At 30.7% G+C, this 14,342-nt stretch overlaps 3 protein-coding genes across 10 annotated transcripts; 2 read left to right on the forward strand and 1 right to left on the reverse strand.

The window, feature by feature from the left end:
* The first annotated feature begins 204 nt into the window (after positions 1–204).
* Positions 205–4,285, forward strand: Awd1 (abnormal wing discs 1). Of its 6 annotated transcripts, none has more exon segments than NM_001126153.2 (5): positions 205–484; positions 1,925–2,078; positions 3,570–3,671; positions 3,733–3,845; positions 3,929–4,285. In NM_001126153.2, coding segments are annotated over 4 exon segments (474 nt in total). In that variant the 5' UTR covers positions 205–484; positions 1,925–1,943; the 3' UTR covers positions 4,053–4,285.
* On the reverse strand, positions 4,223–8,203 carry LOC100163551 (embryonic stem cell-specific 5-hydroxymethylcytosine-binding protein). The gene is made up of 6 exons (XM_001947743.5): positions 7,968–8,203; positions 7,352–7,586; positions 6,815–7,009; positions 5,168–5,389; positions 4,931–5,076; positions 4,223–4,388 (listed from the first exon to the last, which is right to left on the reverse strand). The coding sequence occupies exons 1-6, from the start codon at positions 7,985–7,987 to the stop codon at positions 4,286–4,288; spliced, it is 921 nt and encodes a 306-aa protein (XP_001947778.1). The 5' UTR covers positions 7,988–8,203; the 3' UTR covers positions 4,223–4,285.
* A 283-nt stretch (positions 8,204–8,486) lies between these two features.
* Positions 8,487–12,367, forward strand: LOC100160791 (transcription factor IIIB 90 kDa subunit). 3 transcript variants are annotated; one of them, XM_008186528.3, is made up of 4 exons: positions 8,487–8,592; positions 8,698–8,848; positions 9,897–10,561; positions 10,868–12,367. In XM_008186528.3, exons 3-4 carry the CDS (start codon positions 9,913–9,915, stop codon positions 11,692–11,694), a joined length of 1,476 nt encoding a protein of 491 aa, XP_008184750.1. In that variant the 5' UTR covers positions 8,487–8,592; positions 8,698–8,848; positions 9,897–9,912; the 3' UTR covers positions 11,695–12,367. The 3 variants fall into 3 exon arrangements, with proteins under 3 accessions (XP_008184750.1, XP_008184749.1, XP_029343815.1); XM_008186527.3 differs by having other exon boundaries at positions 8,488–8,592; positions 8,679–8,848; XM_029487955.1 differs by lacking the exon at positions 8,487–8,592 and having other exon boundaries at positions 8,605–8,848.
* The last annotated feature ends 1,975 nt before the right edge of the window (positions 12,368–14,342 follow it).

Raw genomic sequence — 14,342 nt, forward strand, 5'->3', positions numbered from 1 at the left:
CAACTAAATAATAAGTATATCCCGAGTATATCAAATTGTTGTTATCACGGTTCGTTCGGTAGGTTTTGAATTTTGATAGGTCCTATCGTCTCCCACTCTCATAATCTAATGTCGTGCTCATAACGTTCTATTTATAATATATTTTTTGATGTACAACTTATTGTTGGTGCCCCCTCGCCACTATTCACTCACACAACATAGTTGAACATTTGCGTTTACACCGTGACTGCGCTACCGTGGACTACTGACCGTCCTACTAAATATTTTTGGTTAGTGATTAGTTTATTTACCGTTGGAGTGCTTTGGCGTTTCGGCGTTACGCGTCAATTGCGTCATTGGTTGATAGTTTGTACTTTGGTATACTCACACTCACCCGCAGTCAGTACTCTGTAGTCATTCCCCGCTGGCGACCTTACTTCGTTTCGTCACCGTTGTCCGCTTGTCGATCGCCTGACGTCTTATTGACGAATTATACGTTTTTTCGGTGAGTACCAGCCCTCGATAATATAGTATAGTCTCAACCCCTAGCGCAAAAAATGTCAATGTCATTAAAAACTGTGACGTATAAGTGTAGATCATTAAAAGAACTATAGAATATAGATGTTGAATGTGTAAATGTGATGGGTGCTAAAATTATCGAACTTACTATTAGCGAGCCGTTTTTTCGGGCTGATAAATTTTGATGTGTCAACTAGAACGCCGATTTTTTAAACTAATAATGCAAACTGAATGGAAATTGTTTTTTTTTTATTTCTAAGAAAAAATTTTCCGAAGGACACCACAATTGGGAAAAAATTCTACATTTTCATAAAATATTTTTTTTTTTGACTTCATTAAATATTTTATAAACATTTTGATAATTTTATATCCTTTATTCATGTTTGCCTTTTGGAGGGAGGATCAGGTTGTGTCTAGTGTTCACTTTCGTCTATAAATAAGTTATTTTTTCGGAAAAAACTTTCAACGCCGAATCTTTGTATGTTGGTATTCCAACATTTACTATAAAAAAATATTAGGTACCCACCTAAAAATATTTGTATCATCTTCTAAACCAAAACTAAATTAAACACGTTTTTTAATATATGTGATTGATTAATGATTATTCAAAATTAAAATATTCATAATAAATAAACAATTATAGTTACACTTCGGAAATCTCAGTATTAAATACGATAAGTTACATAAAATAGTAAATTAAGAAATTGTTCGTCTAAAGTACGAATTGGGATATCTCAATAACTGTTTCTCTTTATTCGTGGTAAAAAGTACAATTTCAAAATTCAAATTAAACGTAATATTCTTTCACTTTTGTCAAAAATTCCGTTTCGGGAATAATTACCCATATCCAATATCCATCCAGTCACTACTCCACGAAATTAATGGTCTATTAACCATCTCATCTAAACTTTAAAAACTAGGTATTATTTCTTAGTAGGTACCTAACGAACAATTTATTACCTACCTAAACCATAGAACAAAATAATACGTAATAAACTAGGTACCTATATTTCTATAAGTTAAAACGATTAACGGCATACACTTAATATTTTTTTTATGGAAATATTATATTATACTTCCTTAATCCAGATATTGTCTAAACAGCGACATTGTGCTGTTGCCTGTTTGTGGTTTTTCCGATGTCATGTTTGAGACTTGGGACAGCCAACGCCCACGTATAATGATAATGATAATGATAATAATAATAATAGACAATACCTTATAGGTATCTACTGTCTACTATATTATAGCATATAGTATATACAACAGTATTAAGTTTTTTAATTTTCTTGTATATCAATTTCGTGGCTTCCTTACCTATTTAATTTGCTCAGTATAAGTGTAATAAAGTAGGTAGGTATTAGGTAACAAGATAAAAGATATTTTTTTTATATTTGTCCATGTAGACCGTATTTGTGTTAAGTAGGTATACAGAAAACTGAAAAATGAGCGGGGATGCTTATTCAGAACGTACATTTATCATGGTCAAGCCGGATGGCGTTCAACGCGGACTAGTCGGTAAGATAATTAAGCGCTTTGAAGAAAAAGGATTCAAATTGGTCGCAATGAAGTTCATGTGGGCAAGTACTCCTATAGTTTTTAGTTAAATAACAGTATTTATTATTTTCAATAGCTATTTAATGCTTGAAAGTAGACATGAAACTAAATAATAGACAAATACTACTTTTATACATTGTACATTAAATGTACAAATGGTATTTATGACTTTCAATGTATTACTTAGATAAATTAATAAATTAAATGTTGATGTTTTAGTAATAGTTTAACAAGTTCAAACTTGTGAGTAAGCATAATGTTATTGCAAATACCTTTTATGAATCCAGAATTTGAGTTTTTCCCTAAGATTAATGACTTGTGGGGTCCTTCAGCCCTATAGCTTAATTCAAAAATATCACAAACATTATAATTTTAGAACACTTATTTTTATATTTCCCATACCTAATATGTACTTAATTGGGAAAAACTTAAATTTTAAAGGTAGGTAATAAAATAATAATTATAACACAACCAACACAATTAATCCAAATAATAAAACAATTGATATAGACCTGCTCATACAATTCAACTTCAACAGAAAACAAATTATTATACTTATTCAAATTTCAAACAAATACAATTTTATACTTGTACCTATTTACATTTTTTTGAAAAACAAATTTTTAAATAATTGCTTACAGTAAATTATAGTGTTACCTAGTCTCAAATTTTGTCCATGTCTATAGATTATTAAATAATTTAACCTAGTCATTTAAAGCCATTTCAGACTGTAATAAGCATGGTAGTAAATAGTAATTGATAAAACACTTACAGAAGACATTTAGCAATTTTCTTTGATCAGACAAAAAAACTAATAAAGTCAAGTCTCAATCTCGAGGAAATTTGAGTTATGTAATTTTCAAGTTGTATATCTCAAATATAACTCAAAAACATTTCAAAGGACAAGACAAATTTGAGTTATTGAGACTATACTGAACTGTACTAAGAATTTTGATTTTATTGCAATTTTATAGTTTTTTTTATATTTATTAAAAATGACAAACAATTAATCTACTCTGCAGTGTATTTATTTATTTTAATGGAAAATACAATTTTTTGTTGTAGGATAAAATGTTGGGAAGGAGGTTAGAGCCCTACCACTGTGTACAATACTTTGGCAAATTTAAAATGTAAAAGATTGAATTCATATTTCTTATTTCTATTAATATACCTATGTATTTAAGTAGACCATCCCAAAAAAATTCATTAATATTTTTTTTAAATAATGTTACATTCATTTTTAGTTTCTTGGCAATACTAAATAAACTTTTTGTTTTTATGAAGCATATAAAACATTTAATTAATAATAGGACCTAGGTTGAAGTAGTTAAAAATAACTTTTGAATTGTCTTGCTTTTTTTAATGTTTAGAAGTATTAATTTCTTACATTTTCTTTTAAAAAATAATAAATATGTTTCATATAGCATACCTATATTAGGTTAAAATTAATATTATTAAATAACAGTAGTTAAATTTTAAATCAAGTTACTTATTAATCTTATTATTAATTTCAGGCATCTGAAGAATTGTTATCAAAACACTATGCTGATTTATCAAGCAGGCCATTTTTTCCAGGTCTTGTCAAATACATGGCTTCTGCACCAGTAGTGCCAATGGTTATTAGACACAACATTGTTTGCTTGGTTAAAATTTAAATAGTTAAGTTTTGTTGTATAGGTATGGGAAGGATTGGACGTTGTAAAAACTGGACGTTTCATTCTTGGTGCAACTGACCCAAAAAATTCAAATCCTGGTACAATTAGAGGTGATCTATGTGTTCAAGTTGGCCGGTAAATATTTTTGACATCTATAAGTTATAACAACTTTTGTTATTATTTAATAATTATTTTAAAACCATTAATATTATTAATAGCAACATAATTCATGGTTCGGATGCTGTAGAATCAGCCAACAAAGAAATTGCACTGTGGTTTTCGGAGAAAGAAGTGGTATCATGGTCAAGGTCTAGTGATTCTTGGTTATATGGAGAAAACTAAAATATAACTATTGATTTTTCGAGCTTATATTAACAGTTACTGGGTCATTAGATTAATTAGTTATAATTTGGTAGTAGAAATGTACTTACCTAATTATTATCAAAATTATTAAATAATTGATTCAATATGCCTTATGCTCATTTGCAATTCTTTAAAAAATGAATTAAATCTTTTATTTTGAAAATATTATTCTTATAAATATAATATCAATAAACATTTTACAATACTGAATATTAGTTTTTTTGTTTTTTCCTCATTTGATCTTCATCATTACTATCAGTTTTTTTATTTTTTCCTGCTAACCAAGATGTCATAAAAGTGCTGCTTTTGTTAACTCTGTAAATAAACAATAAATCTAGAATTACTTGTTGAAAGTATTAGAAAGTAAAGTTAAAAATATTTAATAATACAGATATTAAGCAATTTAGTTGCTTAGATCTTACTAATAGTGATTATAATAATATTATTTACTAGCCACACCCCTTTGCACAAGTTGGTCTCCGACTACCATTCTTATTTTGAATAGAGTATAGTTACATAGCTACAGTACTGCGTGCCTGGTATGCATTTTATTATTATTACATATTTTATAGTCAACACTCTTATGTTAAACAATAATACTAAATATGGGACACTTCTCATTAAGTTAGACTATATCTGGGCACATGACAATATTCATGCATTGCTGCTTTTATGTGCAATTTCTATCTATACACTCTTCCAAAAAAGAAGACACTAGGCGGCCACGAGAAAACCGGTTTTACTACGTAAATCTGGTGTCTTCTCTTTTGGAACAGGGTATAGTAAGTATAAGATTATGGCAATGTTCTAACATTTTTGATATGGATATCTATATCTTTAAATAAAAGTACACATACATTTTAGATATTGGCTTATTGCAATCCTCGCTTTTGTTACGTGAGTTGTTAACTATGCTTGACACTTCATACCACATCAGATTATCAATAGGGCGAAGCATAGAGATGGCTCGACTTTCAGACACCCTTCTGGTATCTAACCAATCCTAAGTATTTAAAATACGTTTAAAAAAGTAAAATCTCAAATTATACATGTTTAAATAATGTATTACTTTAATTACATGGACCAATATTAACCTCTATAAGCTGTTCATTATCTAAGACTGCAGGAATTCTGTGATGAAGTTGAGAAAATGTCTTGCTCGATTCCATTGTGATAACTGAATAGCTATAAACTTCACCATGGGGTGACTTCCATTTATTGTAAATACCAGCTAATTGAATTAGAGATGGTCCATTCCACCCAGATTGCTCTGTCCATTGAGCCGATTCCCAAGCATTTGTATCATAAACTGAAACCTCAATAAAAATATTTCTTATGAAATTAAGATTTCTAGTTATTTAATCCAAATGTATGGTGTATTGTCCGAACTAGGCATACAAATACCTTAAATACAGGCATACAGTATAAATCATAAAATATTACAAGGATGCCACATCAGCATGTGTTGTCTCCATCTTACAGCCACAGGTGCGCAACATACCAAATTAATGCTCAACAGACCACATTTAACTCTGTTAATTTAAAAAAATAATGTGAATTGACCTAATATGTAATTTGATGGTAAGAACATTATCTGTGTTGGTTTTTTACGATGGTTGAATTTTTTAGCAAGTAATGCGTATATAATATTGCATAAATTAAAAATGCTCATAACTCACTTAAAAACGGAATAATTGTAAAAAACTAACGTACGGACACAGATAATATTCTTAACATCAAATTTGATAATAGGTCGATTCCCTCTAATTTTTAAACTAACGGAGCTATACGTGATCTACTCAGTGTCATTTTCTGTTATGTACTTGTAAGACGGAAAAAACACATGCGGGTGTGGCGTCGTCTTATTGTAATAGTAAGATAGGACACACCATGAAAAAATAAATCAAATTTGAATCTAAAAACAGATAAGTAATATTTTTTTTTTAATTAAGCCCCCATCCAATAAATTATTTTGGTTAAAGCAGTGTTTGAAAGGTACGAGTCCCAAAAGGAACGGATTCTTGGAACAAATTCTTTTATAAAGAACGGCACAATGAACGAATTCCTTTATATAAAAAAAGAATGAGAAAATGAACTAGTTCTTTTTACAAGGAAAAATAACAAAATTGTTCGTTCCTTTCTAGTTCTAATAATTTACACAGATAAGTATGTAAATAATTGAAATTAAGATATATTTCTTTAATGTGTATAATGTATATTGCTAATTAGTGATCGTTATCGAGTATCCACGTTAAGACAATTGACATATGTTGGCCAACAATTTAATTTTGAAGAAAATGTCAAAATAGAATTATAAAATATGTACCTATTTGTATATATTAGAATCAAAAATTAAAGAAGTTTGCTTATGAAAAAAAAAAAAAAAACATTAATGATTAAATAAGAATTTTTATTTTATTTGGAACAAATTCCTTTTTATAAGGAACTTGCCAAACACTGGGTTAAAGTATGGTTCATTTCTGTAGTAGGTAAATATACAAAGAGTAGAGAGAGAAGGAGAATAAGAGATTTATATTTTAACTTTACACTTTGAATGATCTATTAATAACTCTTGTAAGTTACCTATTTATATTTTACCTGACAATGATTTAACTTTCACATTATACATAGAATAAATTATAACAATTAATAGTTATAACTTTTTAAGTACATTATTTGTTCATTGATTGAGTGTTGATTAAACACAAAAAAGCTATTGCTTAAATTCAATAGGTACTAACTCCATTTTTTTGTGGCATGTGTATAAAGTAAGGCTTTTTCTTTCCAACTCCTTCTGTAGTTTTCCATTCGTAGAAACCTTCACAAATTACAATACATCGTTTTCCATTAGTCAACGGTTCACTGTACAGTTTTGAATTTGTTACATTTTCTATTCGACAATTGTTTGTGCTTAATCCATGATTGTTAAAGTTTCCCTAAAAATGATATCTTAGTTTAATATTAAAAATAAAATGACAAAATATACAATGTTAATGATAACTATATCAGTTTTCAAAAGAGAACATACCGCTTTCGCGCATATCAAACGATTCGATTGGTGCATCAAGAACCACGTGATCACATTAATAATGGGAAGTTGGGGGAGGGGGTGCGTGTCACCGGACATAAATTGATCACCGACTGGTATGTTCTCTTTCGTAAGACGGGTATAATATTATTGAATATATTATATTATTATTGTTCAATATATTATACTCAATGCTAATATTTTATATTTAGTCACAAACGTATATATGTTTGTGTATTTAGTTAAATACCTTATGCCAGGGTGGTATCATACCCCATATCATAGGTGTCAATATCCTAGATGGGTAGCCTACAAATTCTTCGCCGGAAACAAGAATAGGAGTTACATCAGTAGGCGCTATGTTGTTGGACTGCTTAAATTCAAAGTTACCATTCATTTCATCGAGCCATTCTGGTTGACAATACAATGTGTCATTACGTTTTTTATAGCTCGTCGCTTTGCAATAAGTTTCACATCTCAAGTTACTAATAAAACACATAGAAGCTTACAATACAGTGTGATAAATCTTTAGTCAAGAACATCAAATTATTTAATATGTTTATATGATGGGGTTAAAACGGTTTGAAATCCATGGATACTCGCTTCAAAGATGGTTTGAGTTATTTTATGAATAAAAACAAAACCATCATATAACCGTATCAATATTTTTATGTTAGTCTTCAGTCAACATTAAGTATTTTAAATAACAAAAGTAAAATATATAGTTATATTCCAAACACTGATTTGAATTTACGGAAAGTAAAATAATTTTGAATTACGTTACGTAAATATATTTATGCAGTAATGTCGTGAATCATCATATCCCGCATTCGTAAAGAAAAATGATAAATGTATAAGTTTCTCACCAGGCAGTTCGGCCGCACATTTTCTTTTCACGATCAATTCTTTAATTCCAACACAAAACAATATTATGAGTACAATTTTCACCGCATAGGTAATATTAACTACTAAAAATAAACAACAATATTTAAATTATAAATAATAAAAGCTACCGCACTACCACACATTACTTTACAATACGATTCAAGAAATTGAAATTTGAAATATCTTAAAATATCTAATTAGTAATTCCGAGCATTCCTCAAATGTGTTATCGCTATTCATATTCAAAACTTGTAATATTTGCTATTTGGCGGTAATTTGATAACTGATTACTACAATTCCTAACCTCAAAAAAGTCTAATCAGCTGTATTTTCATCACCAAATATTGGGAGAACTGCTTATTGGGACAATAATTTTTTGGGAGAACTGAAACACACCCATATTTTGTCATGTGGGCAGGCCAGCAGCTGATCAGCGTGCTTGCTTAGTTGCGTGGGGGAAGTAGTTTGAGCACGCTTGGACTGGACATTTTTTTCTCATCATTATTATCTATATAAAATGTAAACACGAAACGTCATTGATAAGTGATAACACAATGGACGTAATAATAGTTTTTCACTATTTATAACACTAATATAATATTCTGGGTAATACTACTATATTTATCATTATATTATGTTATATTAATATTATAATTTATTATTCCATTTTTAATACATTCAACTATATATAGAATATTACTATTCGAATAGTCGGAACAGCAGACGCCGAGTCGCCAGTCAACAGTCAGCACTCAGCACTCCACTTAGCAGTCTGGTGAATCTGTTGATGGTAGCTTTGGCGCTGTGGCAACTGGCAGTCGTTTAGTGTGGTGTACAAACTACGAATTGTCGAACGTGAAAGGTAAAACTTCTAAACTAATTACTATTTTTAAAGCCATTTTATCCGCCATCGTCAACCGATTCCACGCGATTTGACACCAGGTGGTCTGTAGATTTTTGTAGAAGTCTGGAACACTCAAACCATCCGTCTTCGGAGGTACAATAATTGAATATTAGTCGGATGAAGTAGATGCTACTATTTTTATTTTATATCCAACCCCCACTCTTGTCCTGGATGGTTGGTGTGTGGGATGGTGAAGTTTCATCAATTTTAACATTGTGTATTTGATCAACCGTGTATGAGAGACGAGAGTTTAAGTTGGTTTAAGCGCCGATCAATGATATCCCCATGGAACATTTATTATTTCATATTATATTGTAGTCTACTAGTCCTCGTACATGCACGTGGTTGTGGACATACATACAATAATACATGATACTTGATTATAATAATTAATAATGATTTATTACCTATTACCCCGTAGTTTTGAAATGGATTTGATTATATCATAATTATTATCTACTCGCACCAAGTACCAACTAGTCTCACTTGTCTTTACCATGTATACTCGCCCCTATGACTAACATTGATAAACAAAATTTTAAAAGTATAAACCTCATCACTGTCATCAACAATCTTCATTACTCTACGTATAGTTCTGGTACTCAATGAGATTGGTTTCAACGTTTTTCCGCACCTATTCTACAGCTTACACATTAATTTTCGCTAATGTATTGAACCACATATTTTAAATTTTGCTAGGTAGTTGGCATTTTTGTTTGCCGTCAGAGATGCATTATTCAATACCCATATCAGTTATGTTTAACACCCCACACACAATCTGCAGTGGCGGACCCAGGGTTTAATTTTGGGTGGGAAAAAGTACAAAAATTGGCTCAACGTAGTGTAATACAAAAGGAAACTACAGTGATTGGGAGGAGGAAATGCCCCCTTTGCCTCCCCTCTGGATCTGCCATTAACAGTCTTACCTGGCTTATATTTTTTTGAAAATAAATAATATTACCATTTTGTTTACCAACTATTTTTAATTTAATTTTTGGATAATTAGGTTTAAAGCAGCAATCATGAAGTGTTCAGACTGTGGTTCCTTGAACCTCGATTCCAGTGATGGACCAACAGTATGCATGGATTGTGGTGGAGTCATGGACGAATCACATATTGTCTCTGAAGTCCAATTTGAAGAAACTGATCATGGATCTCGTGCCGTTGGACAGTTTTTATCATCTGATTCTCAAGCTGCAAATTTCCATAACTTTGGTAGCGCTTTCCACCATGGCATGAAGCAACCGTCTCGAGAAATGACTCAAGCCAAAGCTAGACGTGGTATACAAGTATTAAGCAACAGTCTCAACCTTAGTCCTCAAACCTTGGAAAACGCTTGCGTCTATTACAATATGGCATTGAAAAGACACTTTACTCGAGGCAGAAAGAATGCCTTAATCTATGCAGCATCTGTTTACATAGCATGCCGTATGGAAGGCACTATGCACATGCTATTAGATGTAGCTGATGCTAGTGAAGTTAATGCATTTGAACTAGGAAAAACATACCTGAGAATGATGCAAACATTGACTCTGACAGTGCCTAGTCTTGATCCCAGTATTTTCCTTATGCGTTTTGTTAATTCTCTGGATTTTGGTGATAAAACCCATATTGTGTATACGACAGCAATGCGATTACTGCAAAGAATGATGAGGGACTCAATTCATACAGGTAAATTTATTAATGTGGCCTGTTAACAGCTAGGTATTATTAATTTATCATTCATTATACAGCATCTACATATATTTGTAGCCATAGTAAGCCGCAGTACTTTACTCAGTTATACCGTAGTGTATAATTTTTTTACCAACATTTCATTTAAGAACTGCACCTTCAATACAAGCAGTTGCTTATAGAATACGTGCACATTTTGTGTATACCTACTTATAATTTGGGTTATTTTATGTTATTTTGCAAGTTCAATTCAATATCAAATCATGTCCATTATCTATGTCTAATCTCTTTTTTATATTTTAGGTAGAAGACCGTCCAGCTTATGTGGTGCAGCTTTATTGATTTCAGGGCGTATGCATGATTTTAACCGTACTACTGATGATATTATTAAAGTTGTTCACTGTCACCATGCCACTTTGAAGAAACGGTTATTGGAATTCAAAGACACACCATCTAGTATGTTGTCAATAGAAGAGTTTATGACTGTTGACTTGGAAGAAACTCACGATCCTCCATCCTATCGAGTAGCTCGTGCTAGAGATAAGGAGCGCATTGACAAGTTTTTTGAAGCAAACGATAGTGAAAAAGTGATCGATGAAGTAAAAACTGCGATTGAAAAAGAACTAAGTAAGAAAAAAAATACTACCGTTTTAGGTGTCAACTTGGTTGAAATTGCAGCAGCAGTATCCCCTGAACCAGGAAGCAGTTGTAAACCTGTCAATGTAGGGCCTTCGTTAGAAATTATGGGTTTATCTGAAAATAAACGGTCTTATGAAGAAGACGATGAAGAGGAATCAATGTGTGATGTTGTAATAGATGAAGATGAAATAGACTCTTATATTCTGTCTAAAGAAAGTCATCAAATCAAGAGAAATATGTGGATGAAAATGCATGGTACTGCTTTCAGAAAGATGCAATTGAGCAGGGAAGAAAGAGCTAAAAATCCAAAGGTAATCAGAGCTAAAGAAAAAAAAGCCAAAAATGCATTACGAACACCAGCAAAAACAGCGGCTGAAGCTGTAGAACGAGTTTTGAAAAAGAAAAAACTATCATCGAAAATCAACTATGATATACTTGACAATCTTGACAGTTTTGTTAATTCTGATTCCTCATCTTTACCTGGACTATAACTTATTTTATAATAAAATAAATTATGATTTAGATTTTGTTATATTTAGTTGCTATATAAATTAGACATGTAAATATAATTTTTTTAAGCATATACACATTTGTATATGATATAAAATAATGTACTCCAAAACCAAAAAAACTGATGAATTGATACTATCACAAGCTCTAATATTTTCTTTATAACAAGTATTTATAAAAAAAAAAGCTTTTACATTCTGTGACAAACTCAATTAGTTGTATTTTTATTAATTACTAAGCAATTATTTTTAATTTTTGAGATTATAACATTCATCATATTGTGTATTATATTAGGTATATTTTTACATTTTACAGTATATAAGACTAAATAAGCCCTAACCAAAAATTGTACCTATTTTTGTCCCTACCTTGACTTTAGGTCCAAATGACCACCAAAAATGTTCACACACAAAAAAGTCCAGATCTATTTGGGAATTAATTAGGGAAAAAAAAATGAAAATTTCTACGGACGAAGTAAAATTGGTTTAGATGCTATTGAAGAATAAATTAGCAGAAAAAATATAGGACAAACTCGTACCATATAAAATAGTTGACAAGATTTATGTATAAAATACAAGCTGACAAAATCTGTATATTAGATTTTTTGATATCTGTGAGTCATAGTGTAAGATAAAGTTGTGATTAACATGTTGATTGACAGTTGTTTTGTTCTACAGGTATCCCTTAAAGTCATTTTTTCATTACTGCTATAGTATTAATACCACTATACATCTATATGTTGATATACATCATGTCATAATTTATCAAAATCATTAAATGACTGCTATAGTAGTATAATTAACAATAATTGCAATAAAACGTAAAAATAAATCTTAAACTTAAATGCCGTATTTGAAGAGTGTGGGGAATTGGAGATACAAAACCCCCTACCTCCAAACCCGTAAACTTTTTTATATTTAATGAATTTAGTTTATGAAACTAAAATAATTATAATAATAAATTTACCCTTTTTCCTTAATAATATGATAATTGATAGCTTTGTATTACCTATGTTTGTATTGTTAAACGCGTAGGTATGCTTTATTGGCGTTATTGCCTTATTCATATTATATACCCTAATATATTATAATCGTGCGAGTACGAATTTTGTTGACATTTATTTTGCCATTATTAATAAATAGGTAAAAGTACCAATAATGTAACCATATTTTATGGACAGATGCCGATAACTCATTGAAGACGCATGCCAGTATTGCCGTTTTTACATGAAATATGAATTCGGCTATTAAAGGCTGGACCGCACTAAATGGGTCACTATGTATGGGACATTATTCAGGTCAATATTATGTAACATAAAAATTGCGGACGCGAGTTTCGTTGTCATAATAGTATAATACTAATTGCGTACAGAGCTTTTTTTAAATAAAAACCTCGTGAGTTGTGGACACAAATATACTTCACCCCTTTTTCAGGACTTAGGATAAGCTACCAAAAAATTGCTAGTTGGGGTTAAAAATATTTGTGTCTTGCAAAAAAGCAAGTTTTTAAAATTTTGTTAAATTATTTAAAGTTTTAATTTTGTGGCATTTTTCATTATGCGATGAAAACGGAACTTGAAACCATCAATCACACGTAACTCGTTAAGTTTTTCACTATACATTTTTATACAGAAAATAAACGAACAGAAAGACGACAGAGTATGGTTGTCGATAAAAACTGATTAAACATGGCCAGTGATTTCAAAAGCAACGGCACAATCTTAATCGTTAATATCAAACAGACATTACTAATTTCCCAACGTCCACAATCGCTATATCAAAAATAATAATAGGACATTTATTTTGTCCGCAATTCGTATGTTACCTTTTTAGATTTCGTCCGCAACTCACATGGTTTTTGTCACTTTGTCCGCAATTCGGCAACACCGACTAATATATGTAGTTCTATTATATATATATAAAATTATAAAAATATGTATAGAAATGTAAAAGATATAATAAGAAAAGATACAGGTTACCTATCACTAATATAATTTCTCAACAAATCCAATAAAATAAAATAAAATTTTACAACATAGGTATTTAAGTATATTAGTTTATACTTAATAGTTGGTAAGTAGAAGGAATATTAGTATAATATGTATCTTAACCAGGGACGCCCGGAGGGAGGGGCCAGTGGGGGCCATTGCCCCCCCTGAGATTTTCGTGTCACTTACGAAATTGGAAGTTTTTTTACATAAAGTTGATCTTGAGCGACTATTCGACAATCCTTGTATCTAACAAGTCATATAGTAGGTATTTAATCGCAATAAAAGACATTACGATTATTTTCAATACTTTTGGCTGGTAAGGCGTAATTGGCGAAATCGTGTATGAAAAACATAATATTATAATACATATATTACAACAGCAAAACTAGACAACGTAGCTATGAAATGCTTACTGCAATCACTACTCCAACATTTGTTGTAATATTATCAATCATGGCAAAATATTCTGCGAAATTTGAAACTGTATCAACACTTCTTCAAGCGGTAGATGTTGACCTGCAAGAAGCTACAAAGCATATTCAAGACCTTTTATCAATGTTAGAAATAGACCGTAATAATTGTGAGAATCGGTTCAATACAATATTTAATGAAGTAAAATTAGTTGCTTCTAAAATAGAT

The sequence above is a fragment of the Acyrthosiphon pisum genome, chromosome A1 (genome assembly GCF_005508785.2).
Source record: "Acyrthosiphon pisum isolate AL4f chromosome A1, pea_aphid_22Mar2018_4r6ur, whole genome shotgun sequence".
NCBI lineage: Eukaryota > Metazoa > Arthropoda > Insecta > Hemiptera > Aphididae > Acyrthosiphon > Acyrthosiphon pisum.